At 48.8% G+C, this 27,618-nt stretch overlaps 1 protein-coding gene across 3 annotated transcripts in view; it reads right to left on the bottom strand.

Annotated features, from left to right (window-relative positions):
- Positions 1–27,618, bottom strand: part of TCF20 (transcription factor 20) — a 92,998-nt gene that overhangs the window by 26,352 nt on the left and 39,028 nt on the right. For all 3 annotated transcript variants that reach the window (XM_033116300.1, XM_033116301.1, XM_033116299.1), the window contains exon 2: positions 17,045–22,702. In XM_033116300.1, coding sequence (XP_032972191.1) covers positions 17,045–22,666 — 5,622 coding nt within the window. In that variant the 5' untranslated portion in view covers positions 22,667–22,702. The remainder of the gene's footprint in view (positions 1–17,044; positions 22,703–27,618) is intronic.

Genomic DNA, 27,618 nt, shown 5'->3' with positions numbered 1-27,618 from the left:
CCTTCTAGCGCCTGCCCTCGGGGGAGTACAGAATAGTAGGGCTAAGAAACCAAACTGCAGTGTTACGATGTGAATAAATAGTACTTGGGATGTGAATAAATAGTACTTGGGCGGTTAGAGGCAGTGTCGCCAGCTGGTAAAGGAAGCCCGGAAAGCATTCTCGAGGGGGTGTTGCTTGAGCAGAGAGGAGGGAGAAGAAACACTCGGGCAAAGGGCGCAGGGAGACGCCCAGGGCCGAGAGAACAAAGTGGACAAGCAGTCAGGGTATGGAGGGCCACCACGGTGGAGCACGATTCTGAAGGAGCCAACAACGGCCAAGGCCGGGTTGGGAATGGCATGTAAGTCTGGGTACGGGGTGTGTGTGTGTGTGTGTGTGTGTGTGTGTGTACACGAGGCTGCATGGAGAGACACCATGGAGATAAAACCCACAGGAGTGATGATGAGCTACAGCCACGGGGGTCTGTGGGACGGTGGTGTCAGTGGAGGTCCCCTCGCTTGGGGGGCACAGTGGAAGGGGAGCTCTTTGGGCATCAGTACAGCAGGATTCTGGTGAGGTGAGGACACATGTAGCCCCCTCTAAAAGCTAGTTTACAGAACAGAATGTTTGAACTCAGAGCAAATTCTCAACTGGAATGATCAGGAATGGGTTTAATTTCATTTTGAAATTAACTGAAGGGAGGGCTAGAGACCCATTCTGGAACACCCAAATCCACACTATTTTGAATTAAACTGATTATTCTCTATTGTCCCAGAACGATGATTCTAATGATTCTATTATTAGGAATATTCTTATAACATGCTAGGTAGAGCTAAGCTTTATCGAAGTGACCCCAAGATAGAACTTAAAACATGCTTTTAAAAATGAATCTCTGGGGTGGCTGGTTGGCTCAGTTGGTTAGAGTGCAGTGCTCATAACACCAAGGTTGCCAGTTCGATTCCCACATGGGCCACTGTGAGCTGCACCCTCCACAACTAGATTAAAAACGACGACTTGACTTGGAGCTGATGGGTCCTGGAAAAACACACTGTTCCCCAATTTAAAAAAAAAAAAAAAGAATCTGTCAGCAAGCTGTTTTTATCATTTTCATATTTATCCTAAAGTGGAGGGAAAAAAACAATCCAGTGAAAGGCACGTCCCAGGTGGTGAGTGGGCATCTCCTGTGTTCACCTTCCTTAGTGCTGGAGCATCCTTTTCTTGGTTCCAGCCTCAAATATAGACAGCATAAAAAGAGACAAACGCATGAAATGAGAACAATGGAGAGAAAGCTGGGCCGGAGAGGAGATTCCGGGAGTTCCTGGAGCGGAGCTGTCCAGCGGCACTGAAGGGGATAAGGACCCGTGGGCGGGGCCCAAGGAAGGGGGCCATCACCGGGCCTGCCTCTCACCAGCGATGTGAGCTGGGGCCACTTAATTCATTTCAGCCTCGACTTTCTCAACAGTAAACTGGGGATAACACCCAGCTGGGAAAAAAGGAGGACGGTGGAGAGAGAATCTTTTAAGAAAATTGATGAGGGTAACTCTCCCCACCAAAAACAAAACAAAACAAAACCCTGGATGTGCTTGACAGGAAAAAGTATTTTATTCTATTTTATTGGGGAACAGTGTGTTTCTCCAGGGCCCATCAGCTCCAAGTCGTGTCCTTCAATCTTAATTGCAGGGGGCTCAGCCCACCATCCCGTGTGGGAATTGAACCGGCAGCCTTGTTGAGAGCTCACGCTCTAACCAACTGAGCCATCCGGCCGCCCCGGAAAAGAGTACTTTTAAAGTGACATGTAGGGTATTCCTAAGACACTCTATACAAAAATAGAAAGCAAAACAGAAGTCCCAGTCGCGATCCCACACGGAATGGAGGCCCCCTGGGCTTATCTGCAAGGTCACGGGACGCTGGAGACCAGGAGCAGCACAGACACACAGGAGGCCCCATTTTTAGAACCCACTAGTGATCGAACTTAAACCCAGCAATGTGGCCACTTACGTGCATTTGTTCTGAACGGTTATCTCTTTATTAGAGCGTTTTTTCCAGGTCAGGCAGAGTATTTAACCACTCTTTACTCCCACCATCAACTATCTGTTTTACAGAGACTTTTTATTGATGATAATGTTCTTTCGACAAAAACCAGGACCAGTACGGGGACTAGTAATTACTGCTACCAAGGTGCCCACAAAGCTGAAGCCAGTTACAATGACCACACGTGGGCTGAACCCTGACTCTCGATGTGATGGGCACCGATGCCGGCCACGCACTGAGGGTTTTAAACGTTCTGTAATTCCCTCATTCTCCTGGGTTGGCAGTCTTCAGGTTCAGCAATGGTACGCGTACAGAGGCAAAACAAAGTAATATAAAGCAATTTCCCAAATAAAATGCCACAATTTAAGTTAAATCCACTTGCCACAATTTTAGTTGAAACCAGTCTTCACTCCACCTTTTAGACTATCAAAGCGTTACAAAAAAAAGGCTTAATCGTTTTCCTCTTGCGCAAAATGTATACTGTTAATATATATTCTTTGTAATTCCACCTATCAAAAAGTCAGCACAAGTTTCACTAATGCTGCTTCTCTGGGCTAGCCAGAGCTTGGTTTGTTCACTGTAACACAGTTTGCATTTTTTTACCCCCAGGTACATACACTCCATTAAAAGCATTCTAACCAGAGGGTTTCTTCTTTAGCCGAAGAAGAAAGCTGTGACTTGTGAACACTACACATTTTTGTCTAGGAGTTATGAAAAGGAGTATGTGCCCTTTAAGAAGCTAAAAAGGAGAGGCTGGGGGTGCAGGTTTCGGGCTGACCCTAGGGGTAGGGTCCCGGCAGCACCGTGCAAAGAAAGAGAACAGCCTTTGAGTATGGAGACAAACGCTTGTAGACAGACTTTGAAACATGGAAATTTAGGCTGCACAAGACTGCGCGCGAACTAGCTAGCTTCTTTTTATTTTACATTTGCCCAAACACTGGATTGGCTTATCAAGAGAAATGATTACCTTTTGTGCTTTCTGAATCTAAAAAGTCATCTTTTAAAAGAAATGACCTGCCAGGAAAGTGACTCACGGTGTAACCCTGCTTCTCTCGCCGGCTCATCCCACCCAGGAGTTGGGTCTATGCTTCCAGAAAACCAATTACGGGAGCTGCTCATTTTCGAGGTACCCACACATATTCAGCTGTTAACGGTTTCAGAAGCAGAAATGACAAACTTGCTGCCCCAACAGGCCTCCTTTAACAAAATTTCAAATCTGTGCAGCTTATACTGGAACTTAAATCTCTGAAGAAGTTCCAAACTCTGGGCCTTCTTCTTTCCTTCTTTTTACAGCCTCACTTCCTACTTGCATGTTTTATTCTTTCTTGCCCTGACCGACGTGTATCTCATCCATCTTCTCAACTGCTCATCTCAACTGAACTGAGCATTTACAGGTCAAGGTCTTGTCGGGCAAAGCCAGCCTATTGCTGGAAGTGCCACGTTCTTTAAGACAGGAGAGGCCTGCAAAGGGCCATTCGGGGCGGAGTTCCAGCAGAAAGGAACGTTAACACCTCGCATGTCTTGGCACATTTCAGCTCCTGCCAGTGCGACTATCCATAGAGTGGGTCAGTGGTCCCCACACTCTAAAGCCAGCCTGCCAGATCCAGCGCCAACCCTCTCCACGGACTTTATGGGGCCACTTAATGAGGTGATAATGTGTGAGACACCTCACGGGGCATTTCAGGTCACCTTGTTCCCACGGCAGTGCTTTTCAACCCCCATACCTCCTCCCAGAAACCTTGCACTGGAAGGAAACTTGGTCCAAACGAGAATGGGCACTTTGGTGCCAAAGTTGGGGGACGAGCTTACAATGTAGCTTTAGCTAACTACCTAGACTGAGTGCTCAGAGTTGATTTCAGTCTGTCACCAGCATCACCTGACACGGCATGTTGACAGTGCAGACGGTGGTGGCCACCACCAGGACGATTGACGGGCAGCAGCTCAGGCGTTTCTCAGCCCCAAGAAAGTTTAAGAGCTATTGGCTCAACCCATCTTCATAGAAATGGGCACTGTCTTCTCCATTTCTGTTTTAGAAGAAACGTAATCCCTGAGTAAGAAGACACCCAGCAAGAGGCCAATCCTCATTTCAACCGCTAAGGAAAACGCCAACTTGGAAGGAGTATGACCAGGATTAGAAATCTGCACTAAATTCAACACTTACCTCCCCCACCTCCAATCTCTCTTTAATAAAAAGTCAACAGCCTTATGACAAATCTCATTTTATCCCTCACAACCACCAACCGATAGGGAGTTCCGTTATTATCTCCATTTACAGATCAGGAAATTGGGCTGGGTTAAGAAAATGGTAACTTGTCTACCATGGCAATTTCCAAGAAGCCAATCCCTGTGACTGTGGATAAAGGCTAAAATGAGACTCCAAGATTTACTCCTTGCCAACCATCTCTCCTCGTGTCTTGAAAGACTGTCTCTCAGGTAAACCCAAGAGCCCCTTTGCTCTCCTCCTGGTCCTTGCGCTCTGGGCAGCCTGGTCAGTACACAGCGGTTACGTGATGTCAGGTGGCTCCATCACATGGGTTTTCTTTCATGAGTGAGATTACAAAGAGGCAACAGTGGATGGTGGGGTTAGCTAAATTATCGTCTGAAACTATACTGATGACTAAGGGGGTTCAGAATTCCCAAGTCAAATTAAGGAGCTAAAGGTAACTGGTGTTTGCTGGTGGTCTCAGAGCCCTTGTGGGCCCGTGTGTGTGTGTGGGGGGGGAGTGGGGAGAAGAGTTGTTCCTGGGGTTCCTCAATTTGGAAGGTTTTAAACATAGAGTTTTCTAGAGCTGAGCAACAAGATCTCGTTGGCATAGTCACCTTAAATGGAACTCTCTTTTTCCCAAAGGGGGGGTCTGGGGGAATGGACGTCCCTTGGGAGAGGAAGCGCCCTGGGGATGAGGAAAGGGTGCTGGCAGCACGGCAAAGCCTCCCCCTGCCAGGAGACAAGGTTGAAGCAACCCTAGTTTATGAAGATACCCACCCACAACCACACATAGGGCTGCCTCGCCCAGTTCCTACTGTGGGTGCTGAGCACCCAACCCCGGCCCACAAGGAGCGTGCTCCATGTAATGATGCACCCACCTGGGAGGGATGGGGGGCGGCAGGCAGTGACATCGAGTGCCCGGGGAAGGGGCTGCTGGGAGGAGAGAATTAAGAGCGCACTCCTGGCCATTGTGAGGCATGATGGGGGCGGGGTAAGCAGGAAGGTGTAAGTCTTGCCGTGTGCCTGTTTCTCCTGCCACTCACTCTTCAAATCCCCTCCGTGACTGCTCTACTGGCAGGTCTGAGTGGTGGGGCAGGCCTCCCGGACTCCCTGTCCCCTGGCCCAAGTCAGCGTGGCTTCCGGTGCTCACACCGCCCGCCCCGCACGGCACTTACACGGGGCCGCGCCAAGCTAAGCCAGAGCTCTTAGTGGTGAGGACCTATCCGTCGGAAATGCTCCATCTAAGAGGCATCTTAGACTTCACATGAACATAATAACACCCCTCCTGCTTTCCCCACCAAACCTGTTCCTCCCCAGGCGGTCCTGGTATTCACCCCGCTGCCCTGTTTCCAGCCCCCACCCCAAAGGCCACAGGAATCAGCGCCCGTGACCTGGGCAACCTCATTCCCCTCTCCGCGTCCCCACATCCTTCTCAGCACGCTGGCTTTCCTTCTCTTCCTCAAACTCACCAAGCTCAGTTCCTCCCTAGAGCCCATCCCTGTCTCAAATGCTCTGATCTCAAAGGCTGGCCCACTGAGATCTCAACTCCCCTCTCAGCTCCTCGGGGAACTTTCCATGGACCTCAATCGAAGGCAGCTGCCTAGTCACTTTCTATCACGTTGTCTTATTTTAACTATGTGTCCTGATTTCTTACTGGCACATAACAGATGCCAACTAGTTATGGCTGAATGAGGACAGGGTGCCAGTAAAACAGGCTGTAAGCTGGCACCGGCATGACCACACTTGGGTTTTAGAAAGATCCCTTCCGAGTAGAGGATGGACTGAGCAGAGTCCAACTAAAGGGTAGGGACACCATCGAGGATGCTACTGTGAGGAGACGCTGATGGTTTGGACCCTGGCAGGGGGACTCTGAGGGGGGTGGGGGAGGGACGAGGAGATGAGACAAACGGGAAGGAGAGGCTCCGAGGTGGCTGGGGGCAGAGGGGGGCATGGAACTATTAGGGGACACTGGGGTCTGCACATTCTGGCTCTGAGTGAGGCCAGTGGGCAGCTGGGTAGACACATCTGGAAATGGTGTGTGGAGTGTCAGTAGGTCACGTTCTCACACAGGAACCCCTCCTCCCTTCTTCTGAGGCAAGGTGAAGGCTGTCCTCTGCACGGTCAGTGTGGGACAATCTCAGCAGCGTTAGGAGCCTGCGGGGAGTAGCCTCTGAACCCCCATTTCCCTCAGGAGGCACGCAGTGAGGCCCATGCGCAGCCTTGCACCGAGGCGCCCTTGGCAGTGAAGGCACAACCTGTGGATGGTCCCTCCCACTGACCTACGAGCACAGGCACTTAGGAATACTGCTGGCGCCCATCGCTCATCCATTCATTCTTTTCCTGAAACTATAAAGCAGCTTACAGAAAAGCGGTCACTCGGCCTCATCACCAAAACATTTTAACACCTGTATTCAGTTTTTTATACAAAGATTAAAATTCCAACCAACATGGTCACAAGTGATTTGCAACTATTACGTGCTTTTTCAGATAAATACTTTAAATGGCATCCAAAGACCACCAGATATTATGCTGCTCATCACGCGTCTTTCTGAAGAGAGGTGGGCTCCGGGGAGCTGACCCAGCCCCTGGGGAACTAATCCAGTGAAGACAGTGACAATTCACAACACATGGTGCTAAGTGCTGAAACAGGCCTGGGGAAGCAGGTGACAGGTGAGCTAGCTTTTTAAATCAATGTACTTTTCATGAATAATAGTGGATTCAACTGCCCAGGCCTGCTGGGAGGTGCAAAGTCTTGTGTCAGCAAACAAATGTATTTCGTTTGCGAGGGCTACCCTTTCAAAGCCTTAATATATTTTGATTCCTTCCAGAGGGACCTCTACCTAGAAATAAGTAAAGAGAACCATCTGGTAATTATTCTACTGCTTATCTTAATGAACTATTATCCCACCAAGCCAGCTCTAAGTAGTTTCTGGATGAAAAAACAAGTAACTTTCGAGCAAACCAAGGGTCTACATGACACCTGTCTGAAGCAAGTTATTAAACTGCACAGAAACTGTTTTCAGAGTCTGGAACCACCTGCATCTCCACGGAGCCAGTCACAACGTTCAATGAACATACATTTGACTGGACACTCGGCCACTAGCCGCTTAGTGAAACATGTACGGAATGAAATGCCTCCACAGGTAATGTCACTGCAGCTGGTCCCACCCCCATCAGAAGGGACCAGCACCACTTCAGATCTGAAGTGTATTTCAGACAGACATCTGCTCGTTTGCTGACCTTGGTCCTCCTCGTCTGCTTCTGGGGCAGTTCTTCAGTTCTATCCTCGTAAGGTATGTCACCTAACAGGTACGTCACCTCATAAGGTACCTAACACCTAACAGGATGCTGCCAACATATTCCAATGAAGTGTCAGCCCCGAAGCGCACAGGCCAAATCACTGTACTGTACCCGGCTTCCTGGGACAGGGCATCCAGGGCTGCATTTTCTCTTCCGTTTGATTTCTACCCAAGCAGCTGAATGACTGGAACACATCTTTACTAAGTGACATGTGAGGACACCTTCTAGGACTGACATCAGCCCACAGCACTTATGTCCTTTAAAACCACCTCAACTCAAAGCCCCAGGAAGAGTCTAGAGCCCACAAAGGAAGCTACCTGATCTCCAGCGAGGTTAACTTTACCCTTAACAGTCCTCTGTCATTGTCCTATTTATAGAGGAGAAGACATCATCTAAGACCCCTCCTAAGGCCTCCATTTAGGTGGCACTTCTGCAGAAAAGAATTTTCCAGATAACCGAAGTTATTCAGACTAGGAAAAATATGCACAGAAAAATGACAACAAATTAGGAGAAACATTACAATTCCAAATTAATGATCAATGGACATAAAACATGAAAGTTGATTGGGAACAATAGCAATATCACCAATATAAGAAATGAAGTCAAAAAAGAAATTAATATTTAAAGACTATCCTATGTCATTGAGACTCTAGAATAGGGGCTCACATGTGTGGGTGATCATAGCTCTCTACGATCTTTTTTGGGAAAGCCACCAGAAAATGCCCATCAAAAACCACAAAACGCGGTTTTTGATGTAGTAGTTCAGTATCTGGAAAATTGTCCCCAAATAAAACGCCACGACTAAAAATGTTTACTGTTGCCTGAAAGATAGCATAGTAACTGAAGACCTCAATGTCCAACAGTGCAGGAGTACCTGCGTAAATTACGTTACATCCATATGAAAACAAAAACCCACAGATTAGTATGAAAATTAAAATTACAAAATTAAGTGAAAAGAGTAACGCAGAGACTTGTATCCATAGCGTAATGGTGGAGACCTCAGTCTCACCTAGGAGCACGGCAAGGCCCACCTCAGAGGGTGGTTTTGAGGTTTCATGTGAGAATTCATGGACAGTGCTTTGACTGCACTCAGTACATCTGGCAATCATTACTACACTACTGTATACCTAGCAGAACAAGCCCATGGACAAAATCTAGAAAAGAGGCAAATCTGTTGTGTTATCAGGACTGTGACTGACCGCCGACATTGCTATTAGTTTGACGACATGAATACACTGTTATTATTTCCCTCCGTGTAAATATCTGAAATGCCTTCATAAAAGCTATTTCCTAAGACAGCGTCCCGGGCGCCTCCTGCATGCTCAGGGGCTGTTCTGTCCCGCTCTCTCTTCCTGTGCCCGTCCCCATGTTTCCTGCTGCGTTCTGTGATTGGAGCTGTCTCAGGCCTTCAGAAGGTAGGTGTCCACCCACAGTGACACTCTTCACCTCACAGCTCACGCTCTGAGTAAAGTGCATGCACTTTATCTCAATTCAACACCCAAAGGCCTTAAGCTACGTTCTGGAACTCTGAGGAAATGGGCTGCTACTGTGTACAAGTTTTTTACCAGGCCCATAAAAGTAATGTTTCATATCAGCTTCTTTCTCACTGTAATTAAATGCAATCTAGCATTCCACTGTATTGTTAATAATGTATCTTGAAAAAATTATTAGAAAACCAAAAACATCAAATTACCCTTTCTGACCCCCAATCATAATTTAGGCAATAATTATAATGGTAGCTTAATTTCTTTGATACCTTTTCAGGGTTCTCTATGAGGGATTTCCTTTTTAAAAACATGACACAAATCTCATGATTTCCTATCTCACCCCACCCCACCCAACCTCAGCCCTGCCCAGGCTTTTTTGCAACTGGATTTAAAAGTTCACCAGTTTTACATCTATTCAAAAAGCTAAATAAAATCAAGCAGTTCTTATTAAAAAATACTGCACTAGAGACCTAAAGTGCTGACTGATCTGAACACGTGTTATTAGGCTTTCTTCGCTAGTATTTCTTCTTCATGCTACACAGGAGCCACCAAACGCGATGTCTTCCATCTCTTCCTCAATCCCAGCTTCTGTCGCTGTGTCTTAGCCACGCCCCCCACCCCCCCACCCACTGACTTGCTTGCTGAGCTGGAAGCCTCAGCTTCACTCCTCACCTTCCTTCACCTGCCACATCTGATCAGTTTCTAAATTCCATCAGCTTTAGATTCCAAAATGTCTGCAGTGTCTGTCCACTCCTGGTTCCCTTTACTACCATTTCCTCTGCCCTTATCAGCTCTTGTACAAATTCATGCCACCGCCTCTCAACCGGCCGGCTGGCTGCTCATCTCTCCCTACGTCTTTCCTGAGTTTCTTTTACAAAACACACACCCGATCCTGTGATTTCTACATGCTTCGAATTCACTAGTGGTTTCGCACTGCCCATAAATTCACGGCTAACTCCTTGGACTGCAACAGAGCCCTCTCTAGTCCCCATTTACCAGGTACATTAACCGCTTGGGGGAGAGGTGGAGCGTGGTTGTCCTGAACCAGTCCATGAATTCATTATTTTGGATCTCAGAGTGCTGACCTGCCAACAATGTTTATTTAGAAAAACAACTTTATTACTGGGTAGCTCTTTACTTTGGCCTTAAGTCATCACTAACAAAAATTTACCACACACAAGAATACTAACGCTTTTCCTTAATGTGAAAGGCAGATTTTATGTATTCCCTTCCTTTTGCCTCCTCTACTTTGAAGAATCTAATTCCTGAGAGTGTCCGTGTGGGCTAGTGCTATTTCCTAAGACCGTAATTAACACTGCACCTTACATACCACACGCCCTGCTCCCCCAAAACTCGAGTTTCCCACAAACATTACATATGGACAATGTTTGTTTCATATGTAGCCCAAGTTCCCTATCCGAGCAGGTAAGTTCTGGACACTCCTGGGAAGAACCACTGATGGTGTGGGAACGGAATGACACCCCGAGTACGGCTTACTGGGGAGCAGGACCAGTCCTCACTAAAACAACCGCCCGCCACTGTAAGGCAGGCAGCAGCCCACAGGCTGGCCAAACACTTCCCTTGTTTCATCTCATGCCGACCTGCTTCACCGTACGTGCTATCGGTTTCCAGACTCATAGTCGAGGAAGGTGAAATACAGAGGTTAAGTGACTTGAGCAAGTGACCAGCTAGGAAACGGGGTGCCCAAGCAGTGTGACTCCAGGGCTCTCACTCGCCACCCCCCACCACACACACACACCGCTGCCGAGCAGGTAAAGGCAGCCAGGTGAGGAGAACGTGTGCGGGCAACTACTGACGAAGCGGACGGGATTTTCCCTTAGCGGACTTGATAAACAGGATGATAGGGAGAAACTGGTCTGCAGCCGCCAGCCCTCAGGGTCCTGAAAAAAATGGCCTTAGGTTGTGGCTTGCGTTTTGGAGTAAGTGTGCCTCCTGGAAAATTTGAAGCCTGCCTGGAACTGCGTGGAGCAAGGTGCTGCTCCCCCACGAGTCACACAAACCTTCCTGACCAAGTCCTGACCAGTGCTTCTCACACGCCAGCTGTGGGACGCGGGCCGAGGCTCACTCCCCCATGCAGTGTGCTCAACTTCAGGTTTTTATTGGTTTTCTAGCAAGGAGTCAGATGGTTGGACTGAAATGAACACCTACTTTTGCATGCTCTTTCACCCTCTTATCTCTTTTAACACATTAGCAATACTAGTTTACATCTCAGGAATGAATGATTTGGAGTAATAATATACAGTGACCTGTCAATATTCTTGTTTATGGTCCTTTAGCATTTTTCAAAGAAGAGTTTACCCCTTACAAGTTTTAATTTAAAACTGGGTGCAAAAATGCTTCTCTAAAAAAAAAACACAGATAGATTGTAGGAAAATTAAGTGTCTTTCAATTTGTCACAATTTATTTTGTAAGGTAACATAAGCAATAAAATTCAAAATGGCAAGTTTCACATGAGATTCCTTAGAATTTAGAAAAGCCAAATCCTGAAAGAAAATTAATCCTTTCTCCGAAGTTTAGTCTCAAGGTCATCATGTAGTGATAAAAAAAAAAGAGAGAGAGAGAGAGACAGAGAGGGATAAGTGTTAAGAAAAACAGGTCATAAAAATAATTTCACAACTTCCTGCTACACACTAGGAGTGGCGCGAACAGAGATGACCAGGAATGGTGCGTGACGTGTAAGGCAGTGGACAGGCTGTGACAGAAGTGTGAGCTGTGCTAACAAGACCAAGTGACTGCCAGAGAGAGGGGGCTGCTGAGGGAGGGCGTGTAAGGAAGCGGGGAGAGGAGAGAGTGAGAGAGGAGAGAAAGGGAATGTGAGAGGGAGGGGAGGGGAGGACAGGGCAGCTCACTGGCAGGGGTGGGGGTGGGGGTGCGTGTGGATGGGGGCAGGCGGATACTGCAGTGCAGAGCAGAGACCAGGGGTGTATGGGCTACTGGCAGCATCCTTGCTGGGCTACGAACTTAAGGAACACGCAGATGGGGGTTGGGCGGGGAGGGAGCACCGAGGATAACGCCTTTCTTTTACAGATAACCAGAGAGGCTACCTGATCTGCTTTTAGCATTTTAACATGTAGTCACATTTGCATAATGTAGTGAATGTATTGACACTTTTACACTGTAGAATCAAGTTTTTTGTCACAATTTAAAGTAAATTAAGGAGGATGTTAGATTGGGAAAGATAAACTTTTGTCCATTAATTAAACTTGTATTTAAAATTTTAAATATAATCTTTAATATACTGATCCAAAAACATTAAACTAAACCAGTTCTTTAACATGTAACGTGGGGTAAAAAAAGATGAAAACTTCCCCATGGAGGCTGTTAAGAATCTATTTAGAAGGGGTATTGTCACCTAGGTGGGGCAGGGGAAGGATGGGAATGGGAAGAAGTGCAGGCAGCCCCCCCACGTGTAGGGCAAAGCTGGGGTGTGCAGTCTCAAGGGACACACCCGAGCTCCACGGCCACCTGAGATGTCAGCCACCACAATCCTTAAGGCCTTCCCACTCCTAAATGTATCAAACATGATTTTTACAGCTATGTGGATGCCTGTGTGGAAGCAATTACCTCTGTCACACCATCCACACCTGAGGTCACCGTGGATTCACATATCCAGTGACACCAAGGTAAATAAGCAGAGGTCCAAGTTAGACAACACCAAAGAGGGCTGTGCAGAAATGAATGGAGTAAGGCCCACGTTCAGAACAGGAAGGAGAGTGAAGGCCATTTGTACAAGAATGTTCTAGTTTTCAGCTATTTTCAGAGTAGTGTGACACAGGGAGAGGAGCTACCGTCTCTTAAGGACTTCATATTATTTTGTTATAATATCATGCTTGTCAAAACACCTGATAAATATATAGGCCCAAATGGATCTCTAATGAAATATATGTGGCTTTATCTCAACACGATAGGATTGAGAGCATTGCTTGTTAAGCAGACCAAAATTGAATGCATCTGCTAAAACCTAAGATAAAACTGGACTCAAAGTGACCTTGACAAATGGAAACATCATCTACCAAGGCAAAGAAAAGAAGGCAAGTTAGTGTACTTTTAATTTGTTCTTGAGTACATTAAAAAAATAAAAGCTAGGCAAAACAGAAAAGGATCTTGTAGTCATAGTGGAACATCAGCTCAAAGAGCCAAGAAGCATCACTTTTTAAACCATTCTTAAAATTAACGCATCACTGGGCGGTACTACCTAAGCGCCTGTCACTGAAGTCAAGTCACCCTTTATTCTAAGGGTAATGGAATGGTATCTTCTCCCATCCTATCTCACTGGGTGGCTTTTGAGAATAAAACAGACATGCAAGTGTACTGAAAAATTAAATTCAATGCACAAAGCTAGCATCGTATTCTAAAAGAAGGATGTAAAGTAAATAGGACCAAGGAAAAAGAAAGTTAATATTTTTAAAGGGCACTGGCATAGTGAATGGGTACAATATAAGGAAATAAGCTGAAAGCTGCAGTATGAGGTTTATTTAAGATTGTCATGAAACTGACATGTTACATGCCAGTGAAATCTCAATTAAAAAAAAAGTGTTCAATTGTTTGTGCTCTGAAACCTGTTATTAAAGGAGATGGTGGCCTCCGCGCCCTGATAGAGCTGTCAGAGTACCCAAATATCTAAGTTTAGAGCCTCTACTACTCTATAGAAGTATAGGGACAAAAATACCTGTTTTTATACCTTTTAACCTTTAAGTAAAGCATTCCAACTTTTTACCCCTTAGAACATCTGATTCATTTGAAGCACTTTTGAAAGGGCTGAGGCTGCAATTAATATTTTTAAAAACAAAAACTACTTTCAATGTTCTCTACCCAAAGTGCTTCATGTTACTTTAACCATTTAGTCAATGAAAGCTGTGGGGGGTGGGTTAAAGAGAGAGACTGATTTATCACGTTCAGTGGACTTGTTCCAACTATAACATTCTGGATTTTATTTTGGGACCAAAGCTGGCTAAATTGCAGTTAGCTAAGTTGTCACTTTCTGAAGACATGGATTCCTGTTGAGAAGTTTTACAAGGGAAGCCCACTGGGGACCAAACTTTCGGGGCTGGAGGGAACTGCATCCTGGGCATTCACTCCTGGCACCTCCTCCTTTCTGTAAACTAGACTGGTGTTGAGACAGGATCCAGACCTTTGCTGGCAGGACTTTGCCTGCTGACCTGACTACTGGTTACCAATTATTACTACAAAATGTTCAAAAATTTATACATAAATATTACTCTGAGAGACGATCACACTAATCCACGTTGAAATAAAGAAAACACTGGCATTTGGACAGGGAAACACACCAAAAAAGTAACAACCAAAATAAACCAACCCACCAGATATTGTAACTTTTGGAGGAAAGTTGGCAAGCAGGCCATGAACTGGGGCAAGATACGATTCATGGGTTATTTACTGAGTGTTCAGAACTAGTTAAAGAATTTTGTACTTTAGGTCATAAACGTTGTATCACTTTAGAACTTTTGCATTTGAAAATGTCACTGTATCTAAGAAGTAAATCTATTCAAACTTGGGGTTTGGGAATGACATCAATGACAGACACGGAAGGAAAGAAAATGTGTGTGTGGGGGGGTGGTCTGAACGGGAAAGGTAACCTCCTTGTGTGACTGCATTAGAATGTTCTAATTTAAAATATACAGAAATGTCACATGAATCACATCTGACTATAGTTTATGAGTATCTCTTATCAGACACTTATAAATTCTGGGGCAATGCAATGATAAACTATAGTGCTTTGGTGGGAGATGTAAGGGGGAGAGGACAGTATAAAGTGTACAGGTATACTGTGATTCTGGCTGATAAAATCCTTATTGACTATGATTGAAAGTCATCTGTACATTTGTCAAGTATGATCAGTTTTAAATATAAACTAATATAAAACACTCTCATCTGCTTAAATATTGTAGACCGAACATACATTTACACATCTGTTTCCTTTCCACAAAACTTGTAAGACAAATTTATGAAGACATGAAGAATGGGAGAGGAAACAACACACAAACAATGTCCAAATTCTGGAAGCTGGAAATAGAAGAGAGTAAGCAATTCCGCAGACTGAAAGGAAGCAGAGAGGAAGGAATGAACGCAGTGGAGGAGACACTAGAAAGCCAGCCACCCTGTGGCACAGAGCCGGGGAAGGTACAGGTGTCTCAGAAGTGGGGGTGGGGAGGAGGGAAGATGTGGTCGGAAACCAGAGCATTGGCTCAGAGTATGTGAGACGAGTTAGGTCCCTAACTCAGACTAATTCAACCAGGTAACTGTATTCCCAGAAGGATATTCACTGAGGAAAAAGCTCTTGAAAATACTAGAAGGGAAGATAAATGAAAGATCAGGTGATAAAGTAGAAGAAAGTACAGAGACATTAGAACAAAGAGGCAGAGAGATAGAACACAGAACAAGAAAGAAAGAATAAAGCCAGGGGATCAACCCAGGAGGTAAAATACACTGAATTAACAGGAATTCCAGAAAAAGAGAACAGAGGGAAGGAAATTATCCAAGAAATAACACGACAAACTTCCTGAACTGAAACACAAGCGTTTACTGATGGAAGATGTTGCAGAGCAGCCAGCACAAATGAATGAAAAGACCGACCTCAAGGCCTATCACTTTGAGACGTCAGACGCCGAGGGAACAAGACAAGCTCTTCAAAGCTTCCTGAGGAGAAGGTCAGAACACACAGAACGACTGACCAGGAGAACTCCAGTCCCCTCAACTGCAACACGAGAGGCCATAGGACAAGCCAGGAGCCATGACACAAAGATAGTGAGAGAAAATGATTTCAAAACTAGAATTCTATACCCAACCAATGCTCATGACTGTGGACAGACATTTTCAGTGGATGAGATCGCGACGTGTTTACTCCCACGACCCTTTCTCAGGAAACTGTACTCCATTAAGTGAGGGTCCTGACTAGTGAAGGTGAAGACGGGATTCAGGAAACAGCGTTCAATAGAGGGAAGAAGTAAATGACGATGGTGGTGGTGAGTGCCCAGAATAACAGTTACGAAACAGACTTAAAGAATAAATATTCCAATGATTGGAAAGACTGAATTAGAAAGATGTGGTCCGAGAGAATAAAAAGCAAATAAAAACATGAATTAGTAACTCTAGAGAAATAAAAAGCTTTAGAAGAAAGGAAATATAGCCACAGTATGCTTCATGAGTATGAGGAGTCAGATGTTGAAAATGGGAAAAAAGGGGCGGACGGGTGGCTCGGTTGGAGGGCGAGCTTTGGGCAACGGGGCTGCCGGTTCGATTCCCACATGGGCCAGCGAGCTGCGCCCTCCGCAACTAGAATGAAGTCAATGAGCTGCCGCTCAGCTCCCAGGTGGCCAGACGGCTCAGTTGGTTGGAGCGCGTCCTCTCAACCACAAGGTTGCCGGTTCGACTCCTCGACTCCTGCGAGGGATGGTGGGCTGCGCCTGGCATCTGGCAACTAACAAGGCAATTGGACCTACAGCTGCGCTGTGCCCTCCACGACTAAGACTGAAAGGACAACAACTTGAAGCTGAACCGCACCCTCCACGACTAAGACTGAAAGGACAACAACTTGACTTGGAAAAGTCCTGGAAGTACACACTGTTCCCCAATAAAGTCCTGTTCCCCTTCCCCAATAAAATCTAAAAAAAAAAAAAAAAAGAAAATGGAAAGAAAGGATCCGAAATAACACAAACAGCAGTAAAAGCTTATTGTTTAGAAACAGGAAACGGCAGAGGAATCAGGCATCCGGTCTGAGGAGCGGTGGCGCAGGGAGGGTGGCGCAGGGACGTGTGTCTTAATAAGCTGTATGGCACTAACAGGACTTTGTAACCCGGGGTCACATATCACTGATAAAAATAAAAGGCAAACGTTCCAAATTACTTCATTTTCTGCCCATCCTTTGGGCCTAGGAGCTTGAATCTGGAGGAATCACCAGGTGATAATGTAAGTATAAAATAATAAGGCTGAAACAAGTAAAGCTGGAAGACACGGAACCAAAAAAAGAAAACGAGCAGCCAGAACGGGACTGCGCGCACTTACCATCTCTCTGGCTATTTCCAGCGCTTCCTGTAGGCCATAGAGCCTGCCACAGACCAGGTAGATTCCATTGGCCCAGAGAATACAACCCTCATGGACCCAAAATTCATTGCTGTCAAGAGGTAGTTCAGGGATTTGTAACTCCAGCTCGGGGCCGCCTTCTGAAGTGGTGGGCACGGGGGGCTTTGAGTCCAAAACAGTCTTTTCGCTGCCACCCTCCGTGGTTGCTTTTTTACAAGGGAGCCCCCGGGACAGGGACCGAGGGCCTCCGCCACAGTCTTCCGAGCGGTGTCGCCGCTTAAACCTGGGGTGGGCGGCCAGGCTCCTCTGCTCCTTCTGCTCCTCCTCCTCCTCAGTGTCCGTCTTGGAGCCGTTGGAAGCGCTTTTGTGCCGTACCTTAACTTTGCTCTGCATTTCCGTGGCCCTCTTAGGGGGCGGGTTCTTCGGGAGAGTGGCTGCATAATCTTGGGGATAAAAGGGTCCAAAGAGGTCACCCATATTCCGGTAACTGGCCCACTTGCCACACAGACAGCAAACCAGGTGTCCCATGACAGAAGACTCTGTCACCACGGGTCCCTGCAGCATGAAGGACGAAGCTGGGAGCACCTTGCTTTCGGTGCTGCTGGGTGGAGGGGTCAGAGACCTCTGCCCCTTGCGACCCCTCACTAATTTGGTCTGTTCTTCTTCTTCGGCGTTGATGATTGTACAAACGGCTCCAAGTTCACACTTATTGACTACGTGGATATAGGGGAAAAAGGACTTGTTCTTGGCGTCAGCTTTATCCAGTGGCTGGGTGGCATACTTGAGTTTGATCTCGGGCTCCTGGGGCTCTACGATGGGGGCTGCTTGTTTGCTTTTCCGCTTCCTCGGCTGTGCCCCAGGCTTCCTTCTCTCCCTCCTTTGCCTCTGCTTTTTTGGCTTCGGCTCTCCATCCGCAGAACCTTCTGGTACCTGAGGGGGCGGAGGGGGTGGGGGCGGGGGCTGCTGTTTCTTTTGCTTATTCACACTACCTATGGGCCTCCCCTTCTTCTTTCCTGAAGGGAAATAACCCTTCGGGGGGAAGCCCTCCTGCTTGGGGGAAATCGTCACTGTGTCCGTCTCCTTCTCCTCAGCCTTGGGGTTGGCCTCAGGGGCCAGGGCACCTGCTGGAGGTCCATTCTTGGAGTCAGGGAAGAGCAAGGGTGCTGCCCCACCCAGGGAACCATCTGGTCTCCCCTGGTTACCCCCAGGCTTCTGTGAGGTTGCCGAAGTCACGGCACCAGGGGCTTCCTTCCCAGCAGCCACGGTGTCTGGGTGTGTCTCGGTCTTCACTTTGTCGTCCCCGCTGCCACGCCACTCCTCCGAAGACCTCGCAAGAGGCTTTTCTACAGTCACCTCCTGGCTTGCTGGACCGACCAGGTCAGACGCCGCTTCACCCTTCCTCTTCTCCATCTCGGCATCCTGAGCAGTCGCATCCCCGCCTTCGGGGGGGCCGCTCTTCAAAGACAGTATGTCGTCCAGGGTGACCGTGTCTCCCCCAGCCTCGGCGCTGTTCGAGGACGCACTCCTCCTAATATTGGGGGACGTGATCTTCTGAACGATTGCTTCCAATTTCAGGCCCCGACCTTTCCGTGGGGGCAGTATTTTGGTCTTAGCAGGGCCTGTGAGGGTAACAGCGGGGCAGTTTCTACTGTCTGGGCTTGGCAGGTCCTTGGCGGATTCCCTCTTAGGGATGGACTTGAAGTCCTGACTGTGAGAAAGATGGGCGTAGGAATTGAAGGCTTTGTCAGCGCCTTCTTTCGACGGGTGAAGGAGGCGTCCCTTAGCTTCAGTGCTGCTGTTCTTCACGTCCTGTGACTGTCTCTTGGTGGGAATGGGAGAGATGAAAGAACGGACGCGTCTCCTCATGATTAAGGGGTTTTGAGAAGAATGATCCTCCTGACCCGGCAGTCGCAGCATAACGTTACCAGGTTTGGCCGACTGTGCAGCCTCGGCCAGGCCGTGCCCATCGGTCTCGTGGGGCGGTCCATACCGTTTTTGATTGGACATTCCTGGAGGACCGCTGCTTTTGGCTGGAGAAGTCTGCCGGGAAAGGTCCCAACCGGACTCTTGTAACTTCTGCGAGCCGTGCTTCAATTCCATGCCTTTGTTAGACAGACCGTCACTAGACATGAGGCAGCGCCCACCCTCCTGACCGCTGGGGTCATGGTAAGTCCCCATCGGTGGGCCGTACATCATGCCATCTTTGTCGTTTTTCAGAGGGCTCCGCACTCTGTCAAGAAACTGCTGCTGCCGTGGGCTCTTCCGTGGCCCCTCCTGCCTGTGCTGGGCCGCGGCGATTACTCCCTGAGCAGAACTGCTGCTCCAGTCTTTATATTCCTCTTGTTGCTGTTGGTACATCTGCCTCTTATAATGGAGCTGAGAATTCAAGCCTGCGTTGGGATCCCCATAAGCATGAGCTCGAGTGTTTGTGTGATAAGCAGAGGCCAGGCTCTCCGAGTTGGGAGAAAAGGGAGCGTGTAAAGAACTCCTGTTGGCCCTCTCTGAAAAGGTCATGTGTGGGTTCATGTGGTGAGGGTCTCCCCCAGGGCCCCTGCTCCTCCCAGGAGACATCTTCAATTTCTCTGCAAAGTCATGGTACTGAGAAGGGGACCGACCCCTCATGCCCTCACGGACACCCACTCGGCCAGGAACCCGCCGCACTGGGGTGGGTCTGCTGTCCTGTGGGCCGTAGTCTGAGATGGAATCATGGGCAGCTGCTCCGGGGCTGGCATGACCTCGGTAAGACTCATGCTTGATGCTCGTGGGATGGCAGTGGTCTCCAGATTTCTTGTTGTTGAAACTAGCTTGGGATTTGGATTGTTCAAAGTCTTCCTCTTTTATCTGCCCGCTCTGCGATTTCAGCTTTGTTTCCATGGACACCAACCCACCTGGAAGAATGACCGACTGACTTAAACTGGGATTGAGACGTTCATTCCTCCCAAGTCTGGTGTCGGCACCCATGTGTCCCAGTGAGTGAGCCCCCGGGTCCCTGACAATCTGTCTTAGTGGGGAAATATCACAGATCACTGATCTTCTTTCAGAAAGGGAACCCCCGGGCTCATGGGATGATGACTGAGGCTCTATTTCAAACTTTCTGGGAATTGGATAGTCAGCCAAATTGATCTGTTTCATTTCGGGAGCTGCGCTGCTTGATTTCCTCTCCCAGGGGCCCCAGTGGGGGTTTTCTAATAGGGACCCAATGCTTTTGTTCAAAAGGCCCCTGCTGGCTAACTCACTGCTTTGACTAATTAAGACATTAGGCCTCGTAGCTCCTTCTAGGCCCCCAGCCATGCCCTGGTGCTCCTGAGTGCTCCTCGAGTATCTCCTGTCCGGGTGATGGTGGTAACCCTGGAGCACTTCCTGCAGGAGGCTGGGGAACTTCTCATTTCTACCCTTTCGCTCCCCGTGGCCAGCGAAATCCCCCTTATCTTGGCCTGTAGGATACTGAGGAAAGCCGCCGACACTTCTTGGCACGGCTGGCCCGAAACTGTCTTTGTAACTATAGCGCAGGCTGCCGGGAGATTTGCTGGGTTCAGTTCTGCCTATAAAGCCAGCGCCCACGGCGGGGTGCCCGCTCTGGCCACTGCCCTCTCCGTTGTGGTTGGAGTTATTATCTCCGCTCTTGTTTCCTTTGCCCCCTCCCCCCGGAGGCTCTGGCTGGGGAAGTGATGCATGACTGGTTTCCTTGGCCCCACCAGTGCTGGGTGGCCTTGGAGTGGCTGTGGGATCATCCTCCTGGGAGCCTTTATCTTGCCCACCAGGCTTTTCTACCCGGCTTGTCATGGCTTCCCGGGAGACAATCACCCCAACAGTCTTCTCATTGACTTTTGGGTTGCCCTCGGATGACGACGGCGTGTCCTTAGCACCTGGCGAGGCGGCCTCTTCTCTGGCAGGACTGGCACTGAGTCTGGGGGCTTCGTTCTGAGAGCCTTGTGCTGGGGAGGAGCCGGCTTTCTCTGCAGCTCCACCCTTGTACGTGGTGTCAGAGCTGGTGCTCTGGCCACTCAGCTGCCTCACTCTCTCGCCTTGATCCTCAGAACTGCTGGAGCAGCCTCCATCCGGCGACTCTGCCACTGGGGACTTCAGCTGTTCTTCAGGCTGTGAGGAACCTTCGGAGTTTGTGCAGCTATCTGCTTTCTTAGAAGAGGAGGAGGGCCTCTTGGAGGTCTTCTTCTGGGGTGTCAGGGCATCGGAGAGTAGCATGTGCTGGACAGTATTTGGGAGATTGGCCACCTGCGTACTCAGGGCACTCAAACTACTCAAGCCCGGGTCCGTCAGCCGCTTCTCCGGCACCCCCTCCAGTCCAAAGCCTTTGAAGCCTGCGGCGTGCGAGTTGGGACTGGGCATCATGGACGGCGTGGGGCTGAGCTGCGGCATCAGCTGCAGGATTCTGTTTCTGGAGCCCACGGGCACACTGCCCTGCCCACACTGGAGGCTCTCCCCACTCTGCATAAGAGGGGACGGGGTAGAGCTACAGCTTGGAGACTGCACCACGGAGGCGGCGGGGGAGGGGTTGGAGATGGGGCTGAAGTTTTGGTGGAACTGCATGGGGGACCTCACGGGGACCTCAGGCTGGCTGTACTGGCCCACCTGGCTCTGCAGGGGCAGCTTGGTGGCAGCATTGGTGTACTGCATCACGTGCTGAGGGGGATGCTGCGGCTGCGGCTGCGGCTGCCCCTGCTGGGTCCCTTGGGGCATCTTTGCCTGTTCAAAATTTTTCATTGACTGAGGCTGATAGCTGTAGTTCGACTGTGTCCCGTACGCCTGTGCGTTCGAACCCACGCTGTGCCCTTCATACTGGGAACCAGCATTCACACTGTAACTGCCGTCGTAGCTCTGCCCGGACTGGCTGAAACGCTGCGGGGAAGGGAAGGAGGAGGAGGAGGAGGCAGCAGCAGAGGATTGGTAGTGCTGGCCAAACTGACCCACTCGCAACTGGTAACCAGTCGCAGAGGACGGCAGAGTCGAGGGCCGCTGCATGGGCTGCAGATGGGACGAGCCGGACGCTGGCTGGCCAGTGGCTTGGGGCAGAGGCTGATGGGACTGGTAAAGCTGTTGTCTCAGCTGCTGGACTTGCTGCTGCTGCTGGCTGGAAGCCTGCTGTTGGTACTGAGCGCTCCCTGGAGAGAAAGGCCCTGTGTAATCCTGCTGATAATGAGACACACCACCCAGGGCAGAGTGCTGTGCTTGAAACTGGCCCACGTGGCCCTCACTCCCGTACTGATTGCCAAAGCTGCTTCCCTGGGGGGGTCCGTAGCTCTGCACGGGCCCTGATGGCCGTCGCTGAGGCGGCTGTGGGGTGCCTGTGGCCGCAGGGTCTTTGTTGCCTGCCATGTAGTAGAAGTCTCCAGCCTCTTTCCTGAAACCCTGGTAGCCTTGATGGCCAGAGGTCTCACTAGCCATCGCCGCCGCTGCTGCTGCCGTCCCTCGTCGCCCACCACTGCTGCCGCCACTGCCACCACTGCTGCCACCTGTACCCCCAAAATTCTGGAACATCTGGGCCTGGCGAGGGCTGAACTCTTCTATCCGGGACGAGCCGTGTACCTCCTGTGGGTAGCTCTGCTGGTTTCCGTGGTAACTGCTTTGCTCCCGAAAGGACTGCATACTGTTCAGCAGGACAGCAGCGGGCCAACTGCCCTCCTGGAAACGGAGAAAAGGGAGGAAAGTATGAGACACGCACCCACAGCACAAACAGAAATCAAGTGCAGATGACGGACGGGTGCGGCAATTCAGATGCCCACACAAAACTGACTGGTTTGAATTTCATCTCCTTTTCTTTCTTATCCTAGTCATTTCTGAAAATGCAAACACGCAGAGAGATGGCGTAAAGAGTGAGGCAGGAGTCTACAGTAGTATCAAAAGAGACACTCTAGGTAAAAACAAACAATACAGTAAAAACCTCATTATCAGATAGATAAGCTCCTCCCCCCATTCAACTGGGTGAACATATAGGGCTGTGTTACTACTGTCAATTACAGCAATTTAAAAATAAGTCTTCCAGTTATGGCAGCAGAGGGGTGAGAAGAACACTTCCATTTCTTTGCTTTCCTGTATCAGACTGGTCACTGAACGAAGAGTCTCAAGGCTGAGGCAGTCACTCCACAGGCTGCCCCGCTCCCGGACTTCAAGAAATGGACCAGCCTAAGAACAGAAGTCAGCCCCTCCTATCCAAACCCATGTTACTCATCTTCACTATAATTACCAACTGCCTGTGATGACTGGCGACCCCAGGAGACTCAACTCTTATCACTGCAGGGATTCCTACTGCTACAGCCAGCCTCACAAACTTCAGGGTTAACCTCTGCTCGATACGTAACTGTGTCTGAGGTACCCCCCTCAGCCACCCAGCAACTCCCAGGGAAAGGGCTCGCGGCGGACGCCAAAGGAGCAGTGACTATCCTTGAAGATTCTTTTTGGAGGTTTGCAACATGTTCCAGCATCTCTAATCCCCATGTAATTTTTTTTATTTCCCAATCTACTATTCACAAAGTTACTGTTGGTCGTGACTATGAAAGAAGGAATTGAAACAGTCACTTTGCAGGGCAGCCAAAGATACAGAGGAAGGTAGGAACTCATGAAGCCCGGTTCTTACCTAGCCTCCTCCCAAAGTCATATGATTGGGTCAATGCTTTGCACTACCTTTGCTAATGTAAGCAGCACGTCACGTAATGCTCCTCTTAAATAGTTCATCAAGAGTGCATTTTTTATTTTGTCTTTTGCCTGGGCCTGTCTCCTTCTCAGAGTAGAGATAAGTACGACAAGGCCAAACTGCTCCTAATAATTTTAAAATCGATTATTTCAAAAAGAAGTTATGAAACACATATGGGCTAGGGTAAGTTAAGGCAAAAAGTTAATCTAAATGGCTTATGAAGCTAGTTTCTTAGTTCACTGTTGGGGTGGAGGGGCTGAAAATGGGGTCACCGGCAGGAAAGTCCCTTCACAAGGTAAGTCGGCTTCTTTATGTCCAAGCCCTGAAGTGGCTCCCCATCTCATTCCAGGAGAAGCTGGTCGGGGAGGCCCGGTGCCCACCCCACTCCCTCTCGGACTTCCTGTTGTCTCCTAGCTCCTGGGATAGGCACTGGTATTTCTTCACAGGAACTTTGTTCTCACCAGCAATGTTCTTCCTCCATAACCACAGGGCTTGCCCCTCTTCCTTCCTTCTAGTTCCTGGGCAAATATCACCTGACTGGTAAGGCCTTCCCTGGCCATCCTATTAAAATCAGCTAACTTGACACGCTCATCCGGGCTTTCCCAATCTCCCTTCCCCCCCGATTTCCTCACCAGTACTTAGCCCCAGCAGACACCGACATGCTTCTTGTGTACTGTCTGTCTCTCCCCCACTAGAATATGAACTTCCTTAAAGGGCAAAGACTTTCAGCCTTGCTGTAATCCTGCCATCGAAACAGTAAGGAGCGCAGGGCGGGCAGGCATTCTCTGAACCAGAATGCCTTAGAGAACTAGGCTAGAACTTACATACGCACAGGTGGTGGTGTGACGAGAGAATGGCAGAAGCGAAAACACAATTGATCTAAAAGCAGAGCCTGTCAAATTCTCCAGGTCCAGTTACATGGGGAAAACCCCAACTTGAGCTGACATGAGAGCTGCGAAGAGATTCCAGAAAGTAAATACGGATCACAGCTGAAGACGGTCAGTAACTCCAAACTCGGGGAGCCTGACCCACTGCTTCCTGAAATCACTTAAATCTATGATAGCTAGACAAGGGTCTACTACATTGACAGTATTAAGTTTGAGTATATAATCACATGACCCAAAGTCATCTTTACACATACACGTAATCTCAGAATCTAAAGGAAACCGCTTCTCATCCTCTTCCAAACGTCTCTGCAACGACTGTGTTCTGCGTTCCAATGAGCCTCGGGGAACAGCTAACAGCCCTGGATCGCCTGAGTTACGCACCAATCAGCGGGTGCTCACAACACTAAACCCTCACCTCTCTTCGCAGATGAGGAAACCAAAGCAGAGCCCACAGGCTCGTGAGCAGCACTCTGCCCCCTCAGGCCACGTTCTTAACACTCCTGGACCCAGAGGGTCTTCGACGGGTCAGAGGTCGGCCTTGAAAGTGGTTGGCCACCAACAATACTTGTAAGTATGTCCCTTCCCTGAATCCCTCTCAGGAGGCTTCCCCATTACTTGTAAGACTATCCACAGTGATTCTGTCCACACCGGTACTTCCTTGTTCGCGGTGTGCTCCTATCCTAGCTCTCAATGCCAGTGGGCTTCTCTAGACGATAAAAGGTGGCTGAAGAGTTAAATCCAACAAAAAGACCAAATCTGGCAGTCTACTGAAAAGCTTCCTAGAGAGAATCACTCCATAAATAAATACTTTACATGTTGTTTAATTAATCCTTCTGTAACTAAAATTGGGCTTCCGAAAGATTCAAGTATATAAATACTGTTGCCACTTGCTCCCAATTTTTCCTAAACAGGAGCTAAGAGCTCCAGGCCGCTTACTTTCACATGGGCAAGTCCTGCCCGCCTTGGGCTGCAGGGCCGGAAACAGATCTGGGTACAATTCCTTCAGGTCTCCTCAGCCTTTCTCCCCCTTCTTATGGCTAGATGAAAAAAAAAAACACAGCCAAACACCTCCTGCAGGGTACCATCATGCTAAATATTCTCAGTCTACATGAACTATCGAGCATCAGAAAGTGGGTACAAGCCCATCTATTTTAGGAGTCTCAAGTAAAGCAATCAGGAAAACCAAGCATACCGGCAATTGAAATGTAAACCCAGTGTAACTGTAATTTTAGCATTAGCATATAAAATAATTTCCTAATAGATCATTCCAATACTATCCCATCACTTGAAAAAGCAAAGCATCAGTGTAATCAGTTTATAGCCTCGTGATTAATGCCAAACGCCTGCATTTCCCCGTTTGGATGAACACAAGATGCAGAAGTAAAGAAAAGCAGCCACTCCAAAGGACGCAAGTTGCCCACAGGAATATATATACACACCCCGAAAACGGGTTACTAACACCTCCCTCCCCCACTCGCCCTTGTCCTGACTTTCCCGTTTCTGGTTTTCTTGCACTTTCCTAACTTTCTGAATGGTTTCGGAAAGCCCGCGGAGGCACACTAGTGAGTGGGGTCCAGAACGTTTTATGTCCCCACACCGGCCTCACTGAGACCACTGCTCCCAGCCTGTGGGCACCCTGCACCCCATCCTATCGCGGGCCAAGGACTACAGTCCACAGAAAACCCGCATTAGCTTCCTCTGCCCTCCTTCCTTCAATGTCCAACCTCATGCGACTCCCCATTCCAGCCTCTTCTCCACAATGTTCTCCACACTGTCCTTTCAAGAACCTGCTTCCTCTTTCATTTCAGGTTTAACCATTGCTTTTATGCTTATTTTCCTTCCTTGCCTTGAAAAAAATGCTTTAATCCTCAAGACATCGACAACACGTATGTTCCTAGTTATAGTTGTGGCCCCGTCAGGTGGATTATTCTGTTTGCCCTCCAGCCTCACTCCTCACCCATCTCCTCCACCGCCCCTCTGGCTTCCGGCCCAGTTTGTCTGGAATGAGGCAGGACGTGAGTGAGAAGGAGGAATCCGCTCTCCCAGCACCCAGCCCGCAGCCACTGAGGCCGGCTGGCGGGGAACCTCCGGTGGGGGAACCAAAACAGCCCCCTCGTCAGGCTCTTGCGTCCAGGCCGAGACGCAGTAACAAGTCCTGTACTGTCAGCCCGCTTTCTCCATCGGTCTCCCAACCCCGCTCCCCTTTGTAAAAGGTCCCAGGTCTGCAGTGGTCAATTCAGTGACAGCACGTTCTCCCGCTAAGTTCTCCTCTGCAGATCAGAAGCTGGGCTACCTTTCCAGAACCCCTTTCCAGCACGGTTCTGGGTTAGAGTTGGCAAAGAGAAGCACAAAAAAGATGTGGAAGGCAGAAGAAAGGGGAGGCTGAAACTCCCCGGGTAGCCGCCAGGCAGCTGCAGCGGCCCCAACCCCGGCGCTTCCCGCGAGCTCACAGAACCGCTCACTGTGCTCACTGTGGCGCTTCCTTCAGTCTGAGATGCAGCAGCAGCTTCCCGGACCTTCCAGTGGCTGGGTAAGCCCTTCATTCTGCTATGAAAAACCACCTCGTACCTGGGGCGGAAAGCGCCCCTTTTCCTGAGTGAACCCTGAATAATACAATCAAGCAAGCGCTCCTCAAATTACCCCGTTTGAGCATGCCATCTGTTTCCTACCAGGACTCTAAAACAGTTCTTCTCTCATCCCTAGGATTTCAGGGTAGAATATTATCACTTGGGGAGCAAGAGACTTCTATTTCATGCAGTATGGCATACCAGAGGGACTAGAAATCCTCCCTCAACAAAACACCTAGAAATATCCGACAAAAATCACAGCCAAACTGCAATAAAGAAATGGCCAGGGTTCAAAACTGGAGGGGATACCGAGATCAGAGGGGCTAGCACATGCGTGCTCCGACTGCCAGCGGTGGGGTGAGGTCTGCAGGACTTGGCCACATGGCAATGTTTTAACGACCATGCAAGGACAGAAGACAAGGCCTCCAGCCCTCTTTAGGTGTAAGGGGGAGA

Source organism: Rhinolophus ferrumequinum, chromosome 10 (assembly GCF_004115265.2).
Source record: "Rhinolophus ferrumequinum isolate MPI-CBG mRhiFer1 chromosome 10, mRhiFer1_v1.p, whole genome shotgun sequence".
NCBI classification, from domain to species: domain Eukaryota; kingdom Metazoa; phylum Chordata; class Mammalia; order Chiroptera; family Rhinolophidae; genus Rhinolophus; species Rhinolophus ferrumequinum.
This window is presented reverse-complemented; position numbering and strand designations above follow the sequence as displayed.